The 22,491-nt window shown below is 43.6% G+C and overlaps 2 protein-coding genes across 5 annotated transcripts in view; one reads left to right on the top strand and one right to left on the bottom strand.

Moving 5' to 3' along the window:
- The window catches only part of arhgap9 (Rho GTPase activating protein 9), a 60,760-nt gene extending 56,337 nt beyond the window's left edge, over window positions 1-4,423 (top strand). For all 4 annotated transcript variants that reach the window (XM_064969215.1, XM_064969214.1, XM_064969212.1 and 1 more), the window contains one exon: window positions 3,223-4,423. In XM_064969215.1, coding sequence (XP_064825287.1) covers window positions 3,223-3,415 — 193 coding nt within the window. In that variant the 3' untranslated portion in view covers window positions 3,416-4,423. The remainder of the gene's footprint in view (window positions 1-3,222) is intronic.
- A 7,090-nt stretch (window positions 4,424-11,513) lies between these two features.
- Window positions 11,514-22,491, bottom strand: part of LOC135542329 (zinc finger E-box-binding homeobox 1-like) — a 59,197-nt gene continuing 48,219 nt past the window's right edge. Inside the window, 7 exon segments of the mRNA XM_064969211.1 lie at window positions 11,514-18,374; window positions 18,628-18,811; window positions 19,115-19,351; window positions 19,578-20,176; window positions 20,179-20,931; window positions 21,193-21,301; window positions 21,540-21,754. Coding sequence (XP_064825283.1) covers window positions 17,701-18,374; window positions 18,628-18,811; window positions 19,115-19,351; window positions 19,578-20,176; window positions 20,179-20,931; window positions 21,193-21,301; window positions 21,540-21,754 — 2,771 coding nt within the window. The 3' untranslated portion in view covers window positions 11,514-17,700.

The following is a 22,491-nucleotide window of genomic DNA, read 5'->3' as shown; positions in this document are numbered from 1 at the left end:
CTCAATCTAGCCAAGTCCCTAATCTGCTTAACTGCAGTATAGAAGACTGACAACTAGATGGCGCAGTGTCCTCAGCCTTGTTCTCAGCTGTTGCCTTTCAATATGTGTTCTGTGAATGAACAGTGTGGACTCAAGAGTGCTGTGGGTCACATACTTTTTTTGTCATGGAGTGAGAGGTTAAAACTCTGATGGATCAAGGATTCAGTCACACAAGTACATAGATGCTCTTCTGTTACATTATGGTACTTCCACAGAACTTGAGAGTGACAGCTCATGTTGTGTTAGTGAGTCTGATGTTTGTGCCAACATGTAGCTCCCATGGATCTGTATGTCAGTCACCATGTCTCTGTCTCACTGTCATTCCTGTCTCTCTGTTGCTCTCCCTCTCTCTCTCTGGATCTCATTTTCTCATCTCCTCCTCCCCCCATCCTCTCGTCTCCTATCCTCCGATCCCCCCCCCACCCCCCCTCTCGTCACCTCTCCTCCCCCTCTCATCCCTCCCCGCCTCCTCTGGGATCCCTGTGGCTCGTCTGCTGGAAGGAACAGCAACACCACTGCCGCCACCACTGGAACCTCTCTCCTCCATTCTCCCTTTATTTTCTCTTCCCTCGTTCCGTCTCTTTTTTCCTATCCTTTTTTAATGTGGAAGTTTTGAGCAATTGCTGGCTGCCTCTGTGGCTTGGTGGGAATGGCATTTTTAGAAGAATGCCTCATGCTGTGGCTTTAACCCATTCCTGAGTCGGTGTCCCCTACACACACACACACACACACACACACACACACACACACACTAACCCCAAAACCTAACCTTAAGCCTAAAGGTAACCCTAACTCCTAACCTTTAACCCCTTACACTAATTCTAACCCTAATCCCCCTAGAAATAGCCTTCATCCTTGTTGGGACTGCGGACTTGCAAAATGTCCCTAGTTGGTCAAATTTTTGTTTGTTTACTATTCTTGTGGGGACTTCTGGTATGGTTTACCATGTCTGCACACACACACACACTTGTGTGTTAAAGTAGTCAAAAGTGAAGTATTTGGTCCCATATTCATAGCACACAATGACTACATCAATCTTGTGACTCAAAACATTTGTTGGATACATTTCCTCTTTGTTTTGGTTGTGTTTCAGATACATTTTTGCCCAATAGAAATGAATGGTAAAAATGTATTGTGTCATTCTGGAGTCACTTTTATTGAAAATAAGAATAGAACATGTTTCTTAACACTTCTACATTAATGTAGATGATCATGGATAATCCTGAATGAATTGTGAAAAAATTACGAGTGTGAAAGTTACACAATTCCAATAACAGGGGAGGTTACCATTTTTGGTTGGGTATGATATTTGAGTCTGTCCCTGCCGTACCATCAATTATTTTTTAATATATATTTTTTTTAAATCATTTTGCTGTTTGCTTGGGTAATTAGAGATGGAAGGGACTTCCATGCGATCATGGCTCTGTATAAAACTTTGTATTGCCGTGAAGTCATTTTGGACTTGGACTGTGAAGAGACCCCTGGTGGCATGTCTTGTGGGGTATGTATGGGTGTGTGAGCTGCATGTTATTTGATTATGCAGACAATCTGGAATTTTTGGCACAGTAATATTTCTCATAAAACTAGAAGAGAAACAGTTAATGTGTCATCAACCCTCAACCAGCAAAGACTTGCATGCATGTTGTTGATGTTAGTTCTGCATGTGCAGTTAAGGGCAAGGCGTGTTGCTTTCTTTTTAGCCAGCTGCAACTTTCCTAGGTCTTTCTTTCTTGCATATAACTGGACAGAAATGGGACAAGACCACAACAAGAACTACTAGAGTGGGGTTGATTTTTGTGTCAAAAGCCCATATACAGTGCATTCGGAAAGTATTCAGACCCCTTGACTTTTTCCACATTTTGTTATGTTATTCTAAACTGGCTTTAAAAAATCCCTCATCCATCTACACACGATACCCCATAATGACAAAGTGAAAACGTGTTTTTAGAAAATGTTTGCAAATCTGACAGAGCTTGAGATCTGCAGAAAAGAATGAATGGGAGAAACTCCACAAATACAGGTGTGCCAAGCTTGTAGCGTCATACCCAAGTACCAGTCAAAAGATTAGACACACCTACTCATTCAACGTTTTTTCTTTATTTTTACCATGTTCTACGTTGTAGAATAGTTTGGCATAAGTTGGACTGCAGAGTGAAGGAAAAGCAGCCAGCAAGTGCTCAGCATATATGTGAAATCCTTCAAGACTGTTGGAAAAGCATTCCAGGTGACTTACTCATGAAGCTGGTTGAGAGAATGCAATGCTGTCATCAAGGAAAAGGGTGGCTACTTTGAAGAATCTAAAATAAAAATATAATTAGATTTATTTAGGACTTTTTTGGGTTACTACATGATTCTATATGTTATTTCATAGTTTTAATGTCTTCACTATTATTCTACAATGTAGAAAATAATAAATAAAAACCCTGGAATGAGTATGTCTGTCCAAATGTTTGACTGGTACATTATCTATACAGTACCAGTCAAAAGATTGGAGACACCTACTCATTCAAGTTGTTTTACATTTATTTTTATTATTATTTTCTACATTGTAGAGGTTGGGTGATTTTGGAGGCCAGGTCATCTGATGGAGCATTCCATCACTCTCCTTCTTGGTCAAATAGCCCTTACACAGCCTGGAGGTGTATTTTGGGTCATTGCTCTGTTGAAAAACAAATTATAGTCCCACTTAAGCGCAAGAAATCATCCGTTCACCTACTCTGCATCTCACAAAGATGGGGACATATCCCCTTTCCGGACCATCCCCCCAGCCATCGACACATGCAGATGCACAAATAAACATATGGTGTCCACAGACACACAAAGACACCCAAACTGTACTGCCCACATGCCTGCACACAGACATTGTCCACACACAGCCATGCCCAGTGAATAAGATAGCTGATGTTCTGAAAGATCTGCAAAAGGAGTTCTTCGGTCTGTAATAAAGCCCTGGCCAGGCTCCACATTGGGTGGGTCTATGCCCTCACAGGCCCACCCATGGCTGCACACCTGCCCAGTCATGTGAAATCCATAGATTAGGGCCTAATTGATTTATTTAAATTGACCGATTTACTTATATGAACTGTAAAATCTTTGAAATTGTTGCATTTGCATTTATATTTTTCTGTATATAAATATCCTTCTCTCTCGCCCCCACCCTCTCTCTCTCTCTTCCTCCTCCAGAGTGATGGAGCACGCTAAATCCAACCGGATGTCGACCCAGAACATCGGCATAGTGTTTGGTCCCACCCTGATGCGTCCAGAGCGGGACAACGCTAACATGGCCATCAACATGGTGTATCAGAACCAGGCCGTGGAGCTCATACTCAATGAGTTTGACCGCATCTTCGAACCCAACAACTCAACATCCCTCTGACACCCAGCCAGCCCAGAACACCAAACCCACCCAGCCCCAAGGACCCATTCGAGAGCTAAACCAGTCCCCTAGCCCATCCAGCCCCCATCCGAACCAGTCTGAGCCCCGGGCCCAACCAGCCCTAAGTCCAACCAGTCTGAACCCGACTCAGTGATCTGAACCATCTTGGGACCCAACCCCTATGGTACCCTGTAACACCTTGCATTGAACCCACCCAAACTCAGCCTGAACCAAACACCAAGACCAAAACCAATAAAACCAACAGAACCAGTACACTGTGAAACTGCAAAAGCATCTCCTCATGATGTCTCCTTAGCCCCTGTTGTAGCAACACCAGCCTAGTTCACCTCACCCCACGGCAAGGAGAAAAGCATGGGTAGAGATGGGAACAGGAGGAAAAGCCAGTATGGATGATATGTCTCCACAGCTCGTTTAGTAGTGTAGTAGGAGCACCAGCTGACTCTTTCAAACACAAGCAACAGAAGCAAGACTGTTGACTCTACAGTATGTGCCACTATCTATAAATGGTCTACAACAAAATTAATGCAAAGTTTTCAAATTCTATCCTTGTTGTACTAGACTTGTGTCGAACTTCTGTCGTGGCTGGAAAATGCATCCAGACTTCAAACTTCAAAGGACTTTCGTTTTGTTATAATGGCAAAGCAATAGAACTGAAATACCTACATTATGTACTTACCTTTACTGAATAGTCTGTGTAGATCTTTGAATCCCCCTGGTGTTATATATATACTATTTGATTTGTATGTTTCAATTTTCATTTAAACATACTGATTTATTTTGTTAAAGTTTGTACATAAGTGTAATATTCTGCCATCAGCTTTCACTTTGGAATGTCCCTACCAGATGAACCTGAGGTAAAGCAAGAACTGTTGCTGTTAAAACTGTTAGAACTATTAAAGTAAGAACTGTTGTGAAGTAGAGAGTTAAACAACATAAAACATAGCTTTATTGTAGTAGTTCCTTCAATAAAGAATGTGGAGTAAATTACTTGAGTGCTATGTGATACTTCTTCAGCTTATTAATCAGTCAGTCATGGTTTTGGTTTGTCTGTTGTCGAACACCAGGCCTGCTTTCAAATACTATTTGAAATAATTTAAAATACTTTATCTGTGCTTGATTGAGATTTCCTGGTTTAATGGACCAATAGAATAGTTCAAAAAGAGAGAACCCTGCCCACCTGGCACTCCAGGCAGGCTAATGCAAATGCTAAAGCATTTAAAATGATTGAAAATAGTATTTGAACTGACCTAGGTCTGTTGAGGAGCAATGGGTTGTGTCAGCATGAGAGATACAGGAAGTGTGGATGTATGTAACACCTCTGTATAGACAGCTAGGGAAAACATCTCCCCTGTGATTGGTAGAAACACTGTTTTTAATAAATAGAACAAAAGAGGAACTAGAAATGCATATGTTTAAAACAAATGTGGACTTTCCGCAAACAAACTCCCTCTGCAGGTTTGATACTTTTATATTGTTTGGCAGGAGAAGACAGAAACGAACAAGAAGGAAAAGAAGAAAAGTAGAAGAAAATAGTGTGTGTTAGATTTGGATGTTTTATATGTTATATTTATTCATTTTTATTATTATTGCATGTCTCATGGGAGAGATAGAGGGGGGAAGGGGGAAATAGTTTTGTCACATCAGAGAAGATTTGACTCAAGTAGGGTCGTTATAACTTTTGAAAATGGGAAGAAAACCCCCCATTCCGTTTCAGTGCTGATTCTATTTTTTGGATAGTACATCTGAAGATGTAGATGCTATCTACAGACAGTAACATTTCAACTACTCACTAACCCCAACCCTAGCCCTTAACCCTTATTCTAACCCTAAACTTAACCCTAACCTTAACCCTTACCCTAACCCTTATTCTAAACCTAACCCTAACCACCCTTAACCCTAACCTATAACCCTTACCTAGAGTATTGACTTGCCTGCCTGCCTCTAATATCTGGCTTCTACACTCCACCCAATGTTAGTGTTGTATAATATTTACATATATTTTTTAAACCTATTTCTAGAAGTTTGTGTTTTATTCCTAAAATGAGAGTTCATATATTATACAGTGAACTCCAACAGTAATGGTACAGTGACCCATTTTATTTATTTATCTAAGTACTACAGAACTTTGGATTTAACTGATACAATAACTATGAGGTTAAAGTACAGACTGTCAGCTTTAATTTTAGGGTACCCCTATCAGGTGAACTGTTTTGAAATTACAGCACTTTTTGTACATAGTCCTACCATTGTAGGGGACCAATAGTATTGGGACAAATTCACTTATGTGTATTAAAGTAGACAAAAGTTTAGTATTTGGTCCCATTTTTTATTAACTTTTTTATTTCACCTTTATTTAATATTTAACCAGGTACGGCCAGTTGAGAGCAAGTTTTCATTTACAACTGTGACCTGGACAAGATAAAGCAAAGCAGTGCGACAAAACAACAACATAGAGTTACACATGGGATAAGCAAACGTACAGTCAATAACACAATAGAAAAATCTGTATACAGTGTGAGCAAATGAAGTAAGGAGGTAAGGCAATAAATAGGCCAATAGTGGCAAAGTAATTACAATTTAGCAATTTACACTGGACAGATATATGTGCAGATGAGGATGTGCAAGTAGAAATACTGGTGTGCAAAAGAGCAGAAAAACAAAAACAAATATGGGGATGAGGTGGGTAATTGGTTGGATGGGCTACTTACAGATGAGCTGTGTACAGCTGCAGCGATCGGTAAGCTGCTCTGACAGCTGATGCTTAAAGTTAGTGAGGGAGATATAAGTCTCCAACTTCAGTGATTTTTGCAATTTGTTCCAGTCATTGGCAGCAGAGAACTGGAAGGAAAGGCGACCAAAGTAGGTGTTGGCTTTGGGGATGACCAGTGAAATATACCTGCTGGAGCACATGGGTGTTGCTATGGTGACCAGTAATATTCCTAGCATGCAATGTTTACATAAACCTTGTGACTCTACAAACTCTTTGGATGTTGTTTATTTTGCCCAAAATAAATTAATGGTAAATAACGCATTGTGTCATGTTGGAGTAACTTTTATTGTAAATAAGAATAGAATATGTTTCTAAACACTTCTACATTAATGTGGATGCTACAATGAATACAGATAGTGCTGACTTAATCATGAATAATGATGAGTGAGAACGTTACAGATTCACAAATATTATATCCTCAAGACATGCTAACATGAGTATGATATTTGTCCATCTGTAACTTTCTTACTCGTCATTGTGTGCCCCTTTCCCACAGTGAAGTGTATGAAATACTGCGCCGTAATGCAGAATTGAAGTTGTGTGGCCTTATAACTTGAAGGGATGAATCTTGAAGACGCAAGCCAAATTAGATGACAAGCCAAATCTGTGCATAATGACAGTCGGGCCAAATTTTAGGCCAAATTCTTTGTGCCATACAATGTTTAAATTTCAGGCCGGACTTTTTTCAGTTAAAAAATAATAATAAATTACAATTTGTGTCATGTTATATATTAGCCATTATTGGTAGCCACCATCAGTAATACCCACACACATTTTTGACTGTCACTTAAGTGTTAGTTCCCTTCAATTTGTAGGCTACATTTGGCATCATTCCATGACACCGTTGGTTTCCCTTTCTTTACTCTGTCACGTCCGTGTGGTTGATCCTGAGGGTCACTAGCAACAGTGGATAGTATTTAACGTATAACAAGTTGTTCAATAATTTGGGACATGTAGCCCACTTCATGGAATCATCATGGAAAAAGACCAAGCCTGGCAGTTTAAACCTGGAGCCTGGCGCATGGTTTACGACGACTGGATCATTGTCATATCAGTTACATGATCAGTGAGGATTAGGGTAGATTTATAGGACTATTGGTAAACTTTTATTGTTTTCTCCCTTTCCAATATTTAATATTTAACGGATTGAACAACTGAATGGCAACTTTCAGGATTAATCAAACACTGTATTTTTGATGTTCTAATATATTTTGTACGTAAAGGCTATCCAAACCTGTTTTTTATGAATTGGTAGAGTACTGAATACATTCCTAACCCTAAATAGTCTACAAGATCAGATCATTTTTAAATCTACCAATTGGTGCTGAAATGGAGATATGAATTATATTGTAGGCCTATGTTTTGATGGCATTCTTTTATTGATCCTTATTACTCTGATCCCATTCTCTCTATATATTACAGTGAGTATGTTGATAAAATTCTAATGAAACTGTATTTAAAGGGATGACTTTAGATAAATGTACTCAAAACCCTGTGAATTCAAAATCCATGGGGAAATCTGTTAACCAGAATGTGGGAAGGTTTTCAGTGGTTGAATTACATTTGCAAACTATTACAGACTACAAAGGGAAGCACAGCCGCAGCTGCTCAGTGACACAAGCCTACCAGATGAGCTAAATCACTTCTTTGCTCGCTTCGAGGCAAGCAACACTGAGGCATGCATGAGAGCATCAGCTGTCCCAGACAACTCCAATTTGCATACCGCCCAAACAGATCCACAGATGATGCAATCTCTTTTGCATTCCACACTGCCCTTTCCCACCTGGACAAAAATAACACTTACGTGAGAATGCTATTCATTGACTACAGATCAGCGTTCAACACCATAGTACCCTCAAACCTCATCACTAAGCTAAGGATCCTGAACCTAAACATATCCCTCTGCAACTGGATCCTGGACTTCCTGACGGGCCACCCCAAGGTGGTGAGGGTAGGTAAGCAACACATTTGCCATGCTGATCCTCCACACTGGAGCTCCTCAGGGGTGCGTGCTCAGTCCCCTCCTTTATTCCGTTCACCCACGACTGCATGGCCAGGCACGACTCCAACACCATCATTAAGTTTGCAGACGACACAACAGTGGTAGGCCTGATCACCGACAATGACGAGACAGCCTATGGGAGGAGGTCAGAGACCTGGCCGGGTGGTGCCAGAATAACAACCTATCCCTCAACATAACAAAGACTAAGGAGATGATTGTGGTCTACAGCAAAAGGATGACCGAGCACTCCCCCATTCTCATCGACATGGCTATAGTGGAGCAGGTTGAGAGCTTCAAATTCCTTGGTGTCCACATCAACAACAATCTAGAATGGTTCAAACACACCAAGACAGTCGTGAAGAGGGCATGACAAACCTATTCCCCCTCAGGAAACAAAAAATATTTGGCATGGGTCCTGAGATTCTCAAAAGGTTTTAGAGCTGCAACACCGAGAGCATGGTTGCATCACTGCCTGGTATGGCAATTGCTCAGCCTCTGACTGCAAGGCACTACAGAGGGAGGTGCATACGGCCCAGTACATCACTGGACCTCTTCACCAGGCGGTGTCAGAGGAAGGCACTAAAAATTGTCAAAGACCCCAGCTACCCCAGTCTCCACTACCGCATGGCAAGCAGTACCGGAGTGCCAAGTCTAGGACAAAAAGGCTTCTCAACAGTTTTTACCCCCAAGCCATAAGACTCCTAAACATGAATAGAGAGTAGCAGTAGCCTAAAAGTGGTGTTGGCGGGTGGTGGGTGGGACACAATGCAGATAGCCCGGTTAGCCAATGTGCGGGAGCACTGGTTGGTCGGCCCAGTTGAGGTAGTATGTACATGAATGTATAGTTAAAGTGACTATGCATATATATATAATAAACAGAGAGTAGCAGCAGCGTAAAAAGAGGGGTTGGAGGGGCACACAATGCAAATAGTCTGGGTATCCATTTACCCGGCTCAGGGGTTTGAACTTGCAACCTTCTGGTTACTAGTCCAACGCTCTAACCACTAGGCCTAGTGGTCGCTGCACCTGCTTGTTACCACGCCGCTTGGTCCTGTTGTGGTGGGTGATTCTGTAACGGTTCTCGTCTGTTGAAGGAGGAGCGGACCAAAATGCAGCGTGGTACTTTTGAGACATATTTATTGAAGAACGAAAAAACACGAACAATACAAAACACAACAAAACGGAAACGTGAAAACCTAAACAGTCCTATCTGGTGAAGACACAGAGACAGGAACAAACACCCCCAAAATACTCAAAGAATATGGCTACCTAAATATGGTTCCCAATCAGAGACAACGATAATCACCTGACTCTGATTGAGAACCGCCCCAGGCAGCCATAGACTATGCTATACACCCCACAAAACCCCAAGACGAAACACACCACAAATAAACCCATGTCACACCCTGGCCTGACCCAATAAATGAAGATAAACATAATAAATATAGACCAGGGCGTGACAGAACCCCCCCCCCCCCCCGGGACTGAGAGGCAGCTTGGGACTGAGAGAAAGCTCAGCAAGGTAGTTGAATCCGGCAGATCCTGGCTGGCTGGCAGTTCTGGTAGATCCTGGCTGACTGGCGGATCTGGAAGAGTCTGGTTGACTGGCGGATCTGGAAGAGTCTGGTTGACTGGCAGATCTGGAAGAGTCTGGTTGACTGGCAGATCTGGAAGAGTCTGGTTGACTGGCAGATCTGGAAGAGTTTGGCTGACTGGCAGATCTGGAAGAGTCTGGCTGACTGGCAGATCTGGAAGAGTCTGGCTGACTGGCGGATCCTGGCAGACTGACGGCTCTGGCTGCTCCACGCTGACTGGCAGCTCTGGCTGCTCCATGCTGACTGGCGGCTCTGGCTGCTCCATGCAGATTGGCAGCTCTGGCAGCTTCTTGCACACTAGCAGCTCTGGCTGCTCCATGCAGACTGGCAGCTCCATGCAGACTGGCAGCTCCTTGCAGACTGACTTCTCCTTGCAGACTGACAGCTCCTTGCAGACTGACAGCTCCTTGCAGACTGACAGCTCCTTGTAGACTGGCAGCTCCTTGTAGACTGGCAGCTCCTTGCAGACTGACAGCTCCATGCAGACTGGCACCTCTGGCTGCTCCATGCAGACTGACAGCTCTGGCTGTTCCATGAAGACTGACAGCTCTGGCTGCTCCATGTAGACTGACAGCTCTGGCTGCTCCATGTAGACTGACAGCTCTGGCTGCTCCATGCAGACTGACAGCTCTGACTGCTCCATGTAGACTGACAGCTCGGGCTGCGCTAAACAGGCGGGAGACTCCAGCAGCGCTGTAGAGGAGGAAGGCTCTGGTTGCGCTGAACAGGCGGGAGACTCCGGCAGTGCAGGAGAGGAGAAAGGCTCGGGCAGCGCTGAACAGGCGAGAGACTCCGGCAGCGCAGGAGAGGAGAAAGGCTCCGGCAACGCTGAACAGGCGGAAGGCTCCGGCAGCGCAGGAGAGGAGAAAGGCTCCGGTAGCGCTGGAGAGGCGAGGCGCACTGTAGGCCTGATGCGTGGTGCTGGCACTGGTGGTACTGGGCCGAGGACACGCACAGGAAGCCTGGTGCGGGGAGCTGCCACCGGAGGGCTGAGGTGTGGAGGTGGTACTGGGTAGACCGGACCGTGCAGGCGCACTGGAGCTCTTGAACACCGAGCCTGCCCAACCTTACCTGGTTGAATACTCCCGGTCGCTCTGCCAGTGCGACAAAGTGGAATAGCCCGCACTGTACTATTAAGGCGAACCGGGGACACCGAGCGTAAGGCTGGTGCCATGTAAGCCGGCCCAAGGAGACGCACTGGGGACCAGATGCGTAGAGCCGGCTTCATGGCATTTGGCTCGACGCTCAATCTAGCCCGGCCGATACGCGGAGCTGGAATAGAACGCACCGGGCTATGCACCCGCACTGGAGACACCGTGCACTTCACAGCATAACACGGTGCCTGCCCCGTCTCTTTAGCCCCCCGGTAAGCACAGGAAGTTTGCGCAGGTCTCCTACCTGGCGTAGCCATTCTCCCTGTGAGCCTCCCCCCCAATCATTTTTGGGGGCTGACTCTCGGGCTTCCAACCGCGTCGCCGTGCTGCCTCTTCATACCAGCGCCTCTCAGCTCTCACCGCCTCCAGTTCTTCATTGGGGCGGCGATATTCTCCAGGCTGATCCCAGGGTCCTTCTCCGAACAATTCTTCCTCCCATGTCCATTCCTCCTTTCGCTGCACCTGCTTGTTACCACGCCGCTTGGTCCTGTTGTGGTGGGTGATTCTGTAACGGTTCTCGTCTGTTGAAGGAGGAGCGGACCAAAATGCAGCGTGGTACTTTTGAGACATATTTATTGAAGAACGAAAAAACACGAACAATACAAAACACAACAAAACGGAAACGTGAAAACCTAAACAGTCCTATCTGGTGAAGACACAGAGACAGGAACAAACACCCCCAAAATACTCAAAGAATATGGCTACCTAAATATGGTTCCCAATCAGAGACAACGATAATCACCTGACTCTGATTGAGAACCGCCCCAGGCAGCCATAGACTATGCTATACACCCCACAAAACCCCAAGACGAAACACACCACAAATAAACCCATGTCACACCCTGGCCTGACCCAATAAATGAAGATAAACATAATAAATATAGACCAGGGCGTGACAACAATACTAAATGTAATTCAATACAAAAGGAATAGATGAGTTGATTTAAAAAAATACAGCCTGATAAAAGTATTTTGTGCAGATATAAATATAATAGAATTAACAACAGCTGGTGGCATGAGGCAGTTGTAGGCTTGCAGTTCAATACTACAAAATTGGATCATCTTGAAGTTGGCTGACTGGATATATGACAGCACTCTCTGTTACTAAATATAGACAAGCCCATGATGGGCTTTCAATTCATAGTGATAGAGTAAGTGTCAGGCATATTCAATTTGTACAACACAAATTCAGAACTATTGAACTCAAATTCATTTTCTGAATACAAATTCAAAATTATTGAATTAAAATCTCATTTCTTTTGGCACTAGTATGGCTCCACACAGGTACCCTGGCTGACATGACTGACTTGACACAGTCCAGGAAGAGCTGTGACACCAGTGGTGTCAGTTCAGCTAAACCTAGGATATGGCAAAGTATGATTTTTTTTTAGGAGGTTGAAGCTCATTTATTACATTTCTACACAATTGAAAAACTCTAAAATGCTATTTGGAGAACAGCAAAAAAAACAAAAAAAACAACAACAACAAAATAGGCTGCAATGTCAACCACTACTCAACCTCATCATGAATTTAAACATTTACTAGTGGAACAACGAATACAGTGAACATGAAATAGAGGCATAATACACAAGTCACTGCAAGGCCGACTTACAATGCCAACATCAAACGTGAAAGTAACCTGTGCATAAAACAGCTGACCGCAAATGCAAACTATGCCAGATAAATCCTACCCTGCATTGAAAGAAAAGGCATAGCCTACATCAAAGGACCTACTTAGGCCTACAATCGACAACGACGCAGGAAGACAAACAACACTTGACCAAAGAATGACGAAAATAACGAAACACAAAAAGGAAAATCTACAAATGCATAACACTAGAGAGCTAGCTGATGTTAGCCACCTGATGTTAGCCACTTCGTGACATATTTTGTACATTTTGCAAATTTGTAACATACGAATTATAATTACTAAAATATCATACGAAATGGGTGGTGGACATCCACAAATGAATACATACCATACAAAATACAGTGGTGTAAAGTACATAATTAAAAATACTTTAAAGTACTACTTAAGTCGTTTTTTGGGTTATCTGCACTTTATCTGACTATTTATATTTTTGCCAACTTTTACTTTTCCTTCACTTACATTCCTAATGAAAATAATGTACTTATTACTCCATACATTTACCCTGACAGGAAAATGATCCAATTCACACACTTATCAAGATAACATCCATTGCCATCCCTACTGCCTCTGATCTGGTGGACTAATGTCTGAGTGTTGGTGTGCCCCTGGCTATCTGCCAATAAAAAAAATCTAAAATAATTGTGCCTTCTGGTTTGCTTAATATAAGGAATTTGAAATGGTTTGTACTTTACTTTTGACTCTAAAGTACATTTGAGCAATTCCATTTACTTTCGATACTTAAGTATATTTAAAACCAAAAACTATTAGACTTGATTTACTCAAGAGGTATTTTACTGGGTGACTTTCACTTCTACTTGAGTCATTTTTTATTAATCAGGTATCTTTACCATCCTACCATTTCTAAAGAGCTGCGTGCCAGTTATGATTTTCAATAATGTATTGTAGGCTACCTTACAGTGCCCAAAAATGTCTAAGTGCCCACCAACTGGAGATGGAAACCCACACACTGTTGAAAAAAGGAATAAATCAAAAACTGAGGCTTGAATGCAAAATAAAGATATTTATTAAAACATCATGGTGCCCACAACACTGCACACAAACGAAATAATTATAAAGCTGGCTCTAGACAGAAGGCTGTCCATTCAGCACCAAGCCATGGAGCTCCACTATGCCTTTCTGTACTGAGTTGCCAAGTAGCTAAATGTAGTTAAAAAGTTGCTAATTAGGTAAAATGCTAAAAATGTCCGTGATGAGCTTCAAACTCGCAACCTTTGGGTTACTAGACATTCACGTTATCTGTGATGAGATTCAAACTCTCAACGACTCGCCCATCCACCCTCCTTTTGATTTTGCCTGTCTTATGTAAGGTTATATATGAAGCCACCCTTGTGGAACGGCGCATAGGACTACCATGACAGTGGCATTGTTTCGTGCGCTCATTGTGCTGCATTCAGAGATGTTCCTCGAGGGTGCCCCAGCTCATTGTCGCACTTGCATTTTTCGCCAGGGAAGGCAAACATTCTGCGAATATTGAAGCGTTGTATCAACGAACAAAGCGGCTCCGAGAATATTGAAACGTTTTGTATCGACCAGGCGGCTCCGATAATATTGATTGCAACCACGGAGGTGGTTGGTGGCACCTTATTTGGTGAGGATGAGCTCGTGGTAACGGCTGGAGCGGGCCAGCTTGTCTATCTGCTATTAGTTGCACTGTATGGGTGATTATACATTTATACTCTTATACTATTATACTTTATTATACAAAAAAACTTAATTCATACTATAGCTAAATAACTTAGCAATATTTAATGACATTTTGCAATCAAGATTGATCTGTAAGAGTATCTCCTTTTAATCGAGGAAAACTGACCGAGTGAGAGGTGGAAATGTATTACAGCTATCACAGCCTATATTTTAGCAATAAAATAGATTTTGGTTTCGAATGGTCACCAAAAATGAGGGATCCCTCACCTCCCAATTCCCAATTAAATGAACACATGGCTATCAGATTACAACAAAGTATACAAGGCCGAGTTCAAATGCCGACATCAATTTCAAAGCAATCTGATGCACTAACTGGCAAAGCAGACTGACACTGTCGCTGGTCTCTGCTATGCATTTTAATTGGGATTTTAATGATTTTAGTACATTTGTTCAGCCTACTTTAAATGTTTGGTCTTGAGCAAAGGTATGACGGCCCTGGGTGACACACTGGTCTGGACAGGATTCCGTTGTACATGCAATATTTGCTCAGAAATTGAGTGGACGCATTAATTGGTACTCTCAAATGTTCGATTATTTTTTCCTGGGGAGTTGAGACCTCTCATTGTTTGGATTTGAAATTCCAACAGTTGTAATTGAAGGGGGGCTGTGCTCAGTGGGCTGTGTGTGGCTGTGCATGTGGGTGTTTGAGTGAGAAAGACACGGAGGAGAGCCAACCAGTAAAAGCACAGCCCCCTTAATTATCAACGCATGGTGCTGACAACATCAAAACAGCCTTTCCAGACTCTGAAGTCAGGAAGACTTCACATTAGATGTTAGCAGGACTACCACACAGGTACAGTAGTCAAGTATGTACTGAAGACACTGGTTTGGTCACATCTCAGCTCTCTGTAACTCAATCTTATCGACAGTAGCAGAGAAGTCACATATGACTCACAGTGGCTGAATACTGTGTATCCGATTAGGACTACCACACAGGTACAGTAGTCAAGTATGTACTGAAGACACTGGTTTGGTCACATCTCAGCTCTCTGTAACTCAATCTTATCGACAGTAGCAGAGAAGTCACATATGACTCACAGTGGCTGAATACTGTGTATCCGATTAGGACTACCACACAGGTACAGTAGTCAAGTATGTACTGAAGACACTGGTTTGGTCACATCTCAGCTCTCTGTATCTCAATCTTATCGACAGTAGCAGAGAAGTCACATATGACTCACAGTGGCTGAATACTGTGTATCCGAGGCGGTTTTCACATGGACTACACCACAGTCAGATTGAGGAAGTATGAAGATGATAAATGTTATAGAATCTGTTCTGAGACCTTGGTTGACTCTGTTGCTGTGGACACACCCATAGAAATAGAGACTGAAAGAATGGGAATGTCCAGTTCTAGTAATTCTATTTTTATGTTTACACCAGAACTGCTTTCATTGTGGTGGCATAAACAGTTGTGCTATTGGCACCCTTAAACTTTACAATAAATGGATCAGAATGGATCTTTTCAAAACTGGTTGAATAGCTATTTTTACCCTGCTACTTACCACAGATTACATCAATTACACAGTAAACGAGAATCTCCTGCCTCCAACCAAATTAATTAGAATTGTGAGTAATTTATTCCAGGCCATTTGAAGTGAAAAATCTCAATTCAGTTTTGTAATTCTAATTGACCGCCCAGTGCAGTCAAAAACATGATTTCCCTGTGTTTTATATATATTTCCTCAGTATGAGGTTGGAATAATACTGTGAAATTGTAAAAATTATAATGCCCTTTTAGTATAAGAGCTGTTTGAAAAGATCGCCTGAAATTTCAGTCTATTTTGGTGGGATGGAGTTTTGGCCTGCCTGGTGACATAACCATGCAGTAAATTAGTTAATAGACCAATAAGACAAAAGAGTTCCAAACCTTTTTGCTAGTAACAGTTAGTTTTCACTTTTCCCCTTCACACTCTAAGACAGTCCTAGCAAACAAAATTCTTTCTTGATAAATTGCTCTTTGCTAAGAATACATTTTTTGTTTATTTTCAACCATTTAAATTGAAAACAATGTACTTAATTGTTACCCAGAAATTATTTGATATTGCAATAAAAACGGTTGCATTGGACCTTTAAAAATGATCTTGGTCCTGTGCAGTTATTAACCAAACAAATAAACGTGTGAACATGAAACTATTTTCAATTTCAACTTATTTGAGAAGAAATAGTGAATCGTGCAAGGGTGCTAATATATTCAAGGGCAACTGTAGTAGAACCTACACTGTGGTACAAGCATAATACTGCACTTATATTTCATAGAGCGAGACAATGTATTTGCGTTTTTTCTAATAGAGACAGCAACTCCACATGTCTGTTAAGAGATATGGAACATTTTGTGAGGCAGTACAAGTTTCATTTATTTGCTCCTTCTTCAAAGAAAACAAAATAAAACCATTTTAATTTTGACTCTCGTTTTTCTGTTGTGTGTAGAAATATGGTAAGGTATGGAGAAATCAATTTACTTTACCAGGCTTAGGGTGGCTACCCAGCATTCAACTTCCTAATGGCTCAGTGTAAAAGTCAGTGAGCGTTTGTAGTGACCGGCTTCCCTGTTGACCTTTTAGACAGTATATTAGCCATTCATTAGTCACCATGGAAACCCAATGGTAAATCTGTGTTTGTATGGAGATACAGTATATTAGTGCCAATATAACTAATTTACATAATTTGGCACTAATCTATCTGCATACTAATGCCCATAATTAATGCACAGCTGACCACAGTCATAATGGACATATCCTAAACCAATTTGTAGCTTTGGCAAAAAATAATACATCTTTGATCCTTTATTCTAATTTGAATAATAGTTATTATTTATTGCTTATTCATTTTAAAGCACAGAGGTCAATTGTTTGATACAGTAGAGACCTCTTGGTCTTTGGAGAATATGATGTAAAATCTGATATAAAAACCTTCAAAGGTGAATACTTGTATTGCCAAATAAAAAATACTGTATTATACTGATAAGGCAACTGGAAACACATTGAACAACACTGCTTGCTACAGAACAACATGAACAACATCACCTTGCAGTGCATACTCCTTTACCAGTCGTAAGTGGTCAACTGGTAGCTGTGATGACAGATATGTAGTGGTCAACATTGAGCATGCTAACATACCGACCAGCGTGAATATCATACCCATGGCTCTTACTATGCACTTTGTGTTATGCTGTCAGTTCATGTGGTTCTTATTTTGGTTGTGTTCATATGGCTTTGCATTGGAAGTCACTTACTGTACCTGTACAGTATAAGTTTTGCTATATTTTGAACAGTGCATTTTAAAAATATATTTTCACACAGCTCTTAATCCTTATTTGTACATGTTTTGATGCATTGTTTTGGCACACTTGTCCACTGTTATGACACTAGAGTTTTGACACTGGAGCTTCCGGGCTCAGCTCGTATGTGTCTGTGTTCTGGTCTCCATTTCGTTCCAATGTGTCTTTGTCCCAGTGATGGTTGGTCTCTAGTCCGTGAGTCCCTAGACCAGCACTCTCTCTCTCTTCATTGTGTCTGTCGATCTGCTCTTTGTCTCTCTCCCTCTGTTCTCTCTCTCTGTCCCTCCCCACAGGGGACCCCTGTACCAGACTGGGGCTCGGCCCCAATCCCTCACCAGACCTTGACCCTGACAAACTACATGCCTCCTTCATACGTCCGCCTTCAGTCTCTTCTGTCTCGTGCTCCTCTTCTTCCTCCTCTTCATCTACTCTCCCTTCTATCCCCCCATCTAGACTGGAGTCACTAAGAAATGTTGGGGTGTCCTCCATGGAAAGGGGGGTGTCCACGGCCATGTGGCCCACATCGGTGGGCCCTCCTGGGGTTAGAGGAAGCTCCTCACCCCCCTCCTGGTCCTGGTGCAGGCTGCAGTAGGCATACCGATGGTTCATGTGTTGGGAGTAGGAGCCTGAGTGGGAGAAGCGTTTGCCACACTTGTCACACTGGTAGGGCTTCTCTCCAGAGTGCAGGCGGCTGTGTTCAATTAAATGGTGCTTGTGCTTGAAGGCCTTCTTGCAGATCTTGCACTCGTGAGGACGCTTACCTGTGGGAATAGGGCAAAACAGAGGCAGATGTGTAACTGTGGCAATTTATTGATCTAGTACATTTGGTTTTTGTTTTGTTAAAGATCCTTTATGTGTATGCAGTTCAGTTCCTTGTTCTGGTTTGGATCATATCTGCCTGATCATGGAACACTCTGCTCACTTTAGCAACGCAACAGAAACATGATCTATCAATATCAATCACATGCTTCAAAATACATTGAGTAAGATAGTTACAGTAGACTCTGTATTTACCTGTGTGTTCGTACTTGTGTCGGAGCAGAGAGCTGCTCTTCTGGAAGGTTTTGTCACAGATGTCACAAGCGTACAGGCCTTCGCCTGTCTTCTGTAGTCTCTTCCTCCCTGGCCCCCCCTCGCCCTCTCCTCCCTCCTGTATCAGAGAGAGGTAGTCCAGACCCCTGCGGCCAATCACCTCACCCTGCAGGACACACACAGACTTACAGACGGAGAGGTCTCTACCCAACGGGCAAATGTTTGGCAAACCTTTGGCACATGACATCTTGATGATGATATTTTCTAGTTGTATACTTGTTCTGACTGAGAAGACATCAACCAACTGGTCTCTATTAACTAGGTTAAGCCTTGTTTTTCATGACAAGATCCATGTAAAATCCATTGTTTGGAATATCTACACTTGGAGGTGACATGAAATACAGTTACACTGTTGGAAGTGACATGTACAGTATTTGTCAGCCTATCTAAGAAAAAACATCAATTCTACCATTAATGCTCGTCTCTCCTGGTGGATCCTCTTCAGCACAGCGTCTGTGTCTGACTCCATCATGTAGGTCATGGGTGAGAGGAATCCCTGGTTGCTAACTGGACGGCTGAGGGGCAGGGAGGGAACCCCATCATGCTCTGAGCCAGCTAGCCCAGCAGGCATCATAGGGTTAAACAGAGGGTAGGCACTGTAGATGGAACCCCCGACAATATGAGCGCCGCTGTAGACTGCATGATGCTGGTGGGATTAGAGTAGATTACTGTAGATTGTAGTTTAAGGAGGCAATTCTTACCAGTGCTCACACATTAAATACATAAACTGCATAGAAACACAGCACAAAACAAACAACAGTCCATAGTCAGACATAAACAGTACCCCCTCTTCCTGCCCCACATCTGCACACGCACATGGTTTACTTTATTAGGATCCCCATTAGCTACTGCACATGTAGCAGCTACTCTACCTGGTGAGGAGGTGGACTGAGATTGACACTCAGCCTCCGGTGGTGCTGGTTCTCTGCCTGGTCTCTCTGGGTCTTCTGTCTCTTCTCTTCCCAGTGAGGGTGTCCATTATAGGGCTTGCTGTCCTCTATGGCTTTCCCCTCCTGGGGCTTGGGGAGGGAGAGATCCAGGGGTTGGTCATTCTCAGAGCTATATGACTGATGGGTCCTTCCCTGGGGGGCGGCTCGGCTTGCAGGAGTGTTGAGGATGGCAGAGGACAGGTCCAGGCAGAGGTGCGAGCCGAACCCTGAAGAGGGGACCCGTCTTCGCCCCAATGGGGGAGGGGATGACATGTCTGTAGCAGGGCTGGTTGGTGCTGGTTGGCCAGGGCTGCCGTCACTCCTGCCACTCTCCTGGCTGGACCAATGGGACCTCATGGCAAGTGAGTCTGGGCTGGGCGGGAAGGGGGAGTGCATGGCAACCAGCAGCTGCTGAGGGACAGAGTTCCAGCTGGGTCTCTGGAGAGGAGACTTGTCTTTCGGGAAACCGTTGGTCATCGCAGGGGGTTTGTGGTTATCTGGTGATGGTGGTGGGTGGAGAGGGGGTCTGGTGGAGAAGTAGAGGGGGAGAGGTGTTTTTTACTGTGAGGATCCTCAGACACCTCCTTGGCCTCTCGGTAAATCTTACAGAGGTAGCGCTCGTGCTGGAGTAAGATGGCGGGGCTGGGAAAGAGCTGGGAGCACCAACGACATGTTACCCCTCCACTTACCCCCTGGCCATCACCCGAGCCGGAACGGTCGCGTTTTAGTTTCAACAGAGCCTCCGGTGATGCCTTCCCTTCTCTCCCGCCATTGTGAACCCCCAGTCTTCCTTCCTCCCTGGCTGAGCCAGACCCTCCCTCCTCCCTGTGCAGCATCGCCTGCAGCATCTGCTCAAACCTTTCCCCGGTGCCGGCATGGAGGTACGGCAGCAGGGTGGACTCCTTGAACACACTGGCCTGGAGAAAGCGTTCCGGCGTGGGGTCCCACCGCCGGCCCAACTCCCAGCCTAGCTCCTGGACCCGGAGGAGACGCGTACCATGGTCTCTAGGGAGATACAGGTTCCTCTCTAACCCCATTGGAGGACGTTCCTCCTGGGTGTGGGGAAGGTATGGAGATCCCATCCTACTGCTGTTCCTTCCACTACCGGCAGAGGGCGACGCAAGGGAGGAGTAGTAGGCCCCATGGTGGCCATGTCCGTTGTTATAGCTCCCCTCTCCTCCTCCTCCGCTGCCTCCTCCTCCTCCGGTCAGGCACTTCTTACTGCTGAGGTGTGAGCTGTAGGAGCCAGAGTGAGAGAAACGCTTCTTGCAATTGGAGCACTCGTACGGTTTCTCACCTAAAGGAAGCAGCGCAGACAGGGAATATCAATCCAAGATACTACAGTTCAGAAAACATTTAATTGTCAAACAAACTGATTTGACTTCATAGAGGAGATCATGCTCTTCTGCTCTTGATTCTACCCTCTTAACCACCTATCCTTAATAATAAACCTGTTGTACATAAGGCACTACCTATATAAGATTCTACTGAACCTACGGTACCGTATCTGACACGACGTAAAGTTGACGGGATTGATTTGGATTGTCCATTTCCTTACCACTGTGGATGCGGAGGTGCTCCTTGAGATGGTGTTTGTACTTGAAGGCTTTCCCACACTGAAGACACTTGAACTTCCTGCTCTCTATGCCATGGTCGGACCCAGGGTGCTATACCAATCACACACAGACATAACCATACATACAGTCAAATCAGTAGGCCTGCCTACAAGAGATTAAGAATTCACGTGAGATAGACATTGCATGTTCAACAGTCAAACTAAATGAACTAACACAACACTCTTTTCGGAGTCATTTTCGGAGCTGGTTCATATCCAGCTCAAAATACCATTAAAAAGAGTGCCACCTTGTGACTAATAATTATTTTAAATTTCTTCCAGTGTCTCACCTTATCCTCTACCTGACTGTGCAGTGCCATGTGTTGTTCCATCTGTGCCCTATAGCGGGGAGTGTACCCACAGACCGGGCACACCATGTGCCCCCCGTCCCGCTCATGGCAGAACTTGATGTGCTCGCGTAGAGACGCACCGAGGTGGTAGGTGCGCTGGCAGAAAGGACATGCCTGAAGGTTCCTCATAGCATCCGGACTCAGAGGGATGCCATCTATATGGTGCACACACACCAGAGAGAGAGAGGGTGAACTAAACCTTCAGGAAGATACAATGTCCAGTCCTCAAACTATATCTACATACAGTTCAAGTCCGAGGTTTACATACACTTATGTTGGAGACATTAAAACTTGTTTTTCAACAACTCCGCAAATGTCTTGTTAACTATAGTTTTGGGAAGTTGGTTAGGACATCTACTTTATGCATGACACAAATACTTTTTCCAACAATTGTTTACAGACAGATTATTTCACTTATAATTCACTGTATCACAATTCCAGTGGGTCAGAAGTTTACATACACTAAATTGACTGTGCCTTTAAACAGCTTGCTTTAGAAGCTAGTGATAGGCTAATTGACATACTTTGAGTCAATTGGAGGTGTACCTGTGGGTGTATGTCAAGGCCTACCTTCAAACTCAGTGCCTCTTTGCTTGACATCATGGGGAAATCAAAAGAAATCAGCCAAGACTGACCTCCACAAGTCTGGTTCATTCTTAGGAGCAATTTACAAATGCCTGAAGGTACCACGTTCATCTGTACAAACAATAGTATGCAAGTATAAATACCATGGGACCATGCAGCTGTCATACCGCTCAGGAAGGAGACGCGGTCTGTCTCCTAGAGATGAACGTACTTTGGGGAAAAAAGTGCAAATCAATCCCAGAACAACAGCAAAGAACCTTGTGAAGATGCTGGAGGAAACAGGTACAAAACTATCTATATCCACAGT

The sequence above is a fragment of the Oncorhynchus masou genome, chromosome 6 (genome assembly GCF_036934945.1).
Source record: "Oncorhynchus masou masou isolate Uvic2021 chromosome 6, UVic_Omas_1.1, whole genome shotgun sequence".
In the NCBI taxonomy this organism is placed as follows: domain Eukaryota; kingdom Metazoa; phylum Chordata; class Actinopteri; order Salmoniformes; family Salmonidae; genus Oncorhynchus; species Oncorhynchus masou.
The sequence above is the reverse complement of the archived record's forward strand: the minus strand, read 5'-3'. Positions and strand labels throughout refer to the sequence as shown.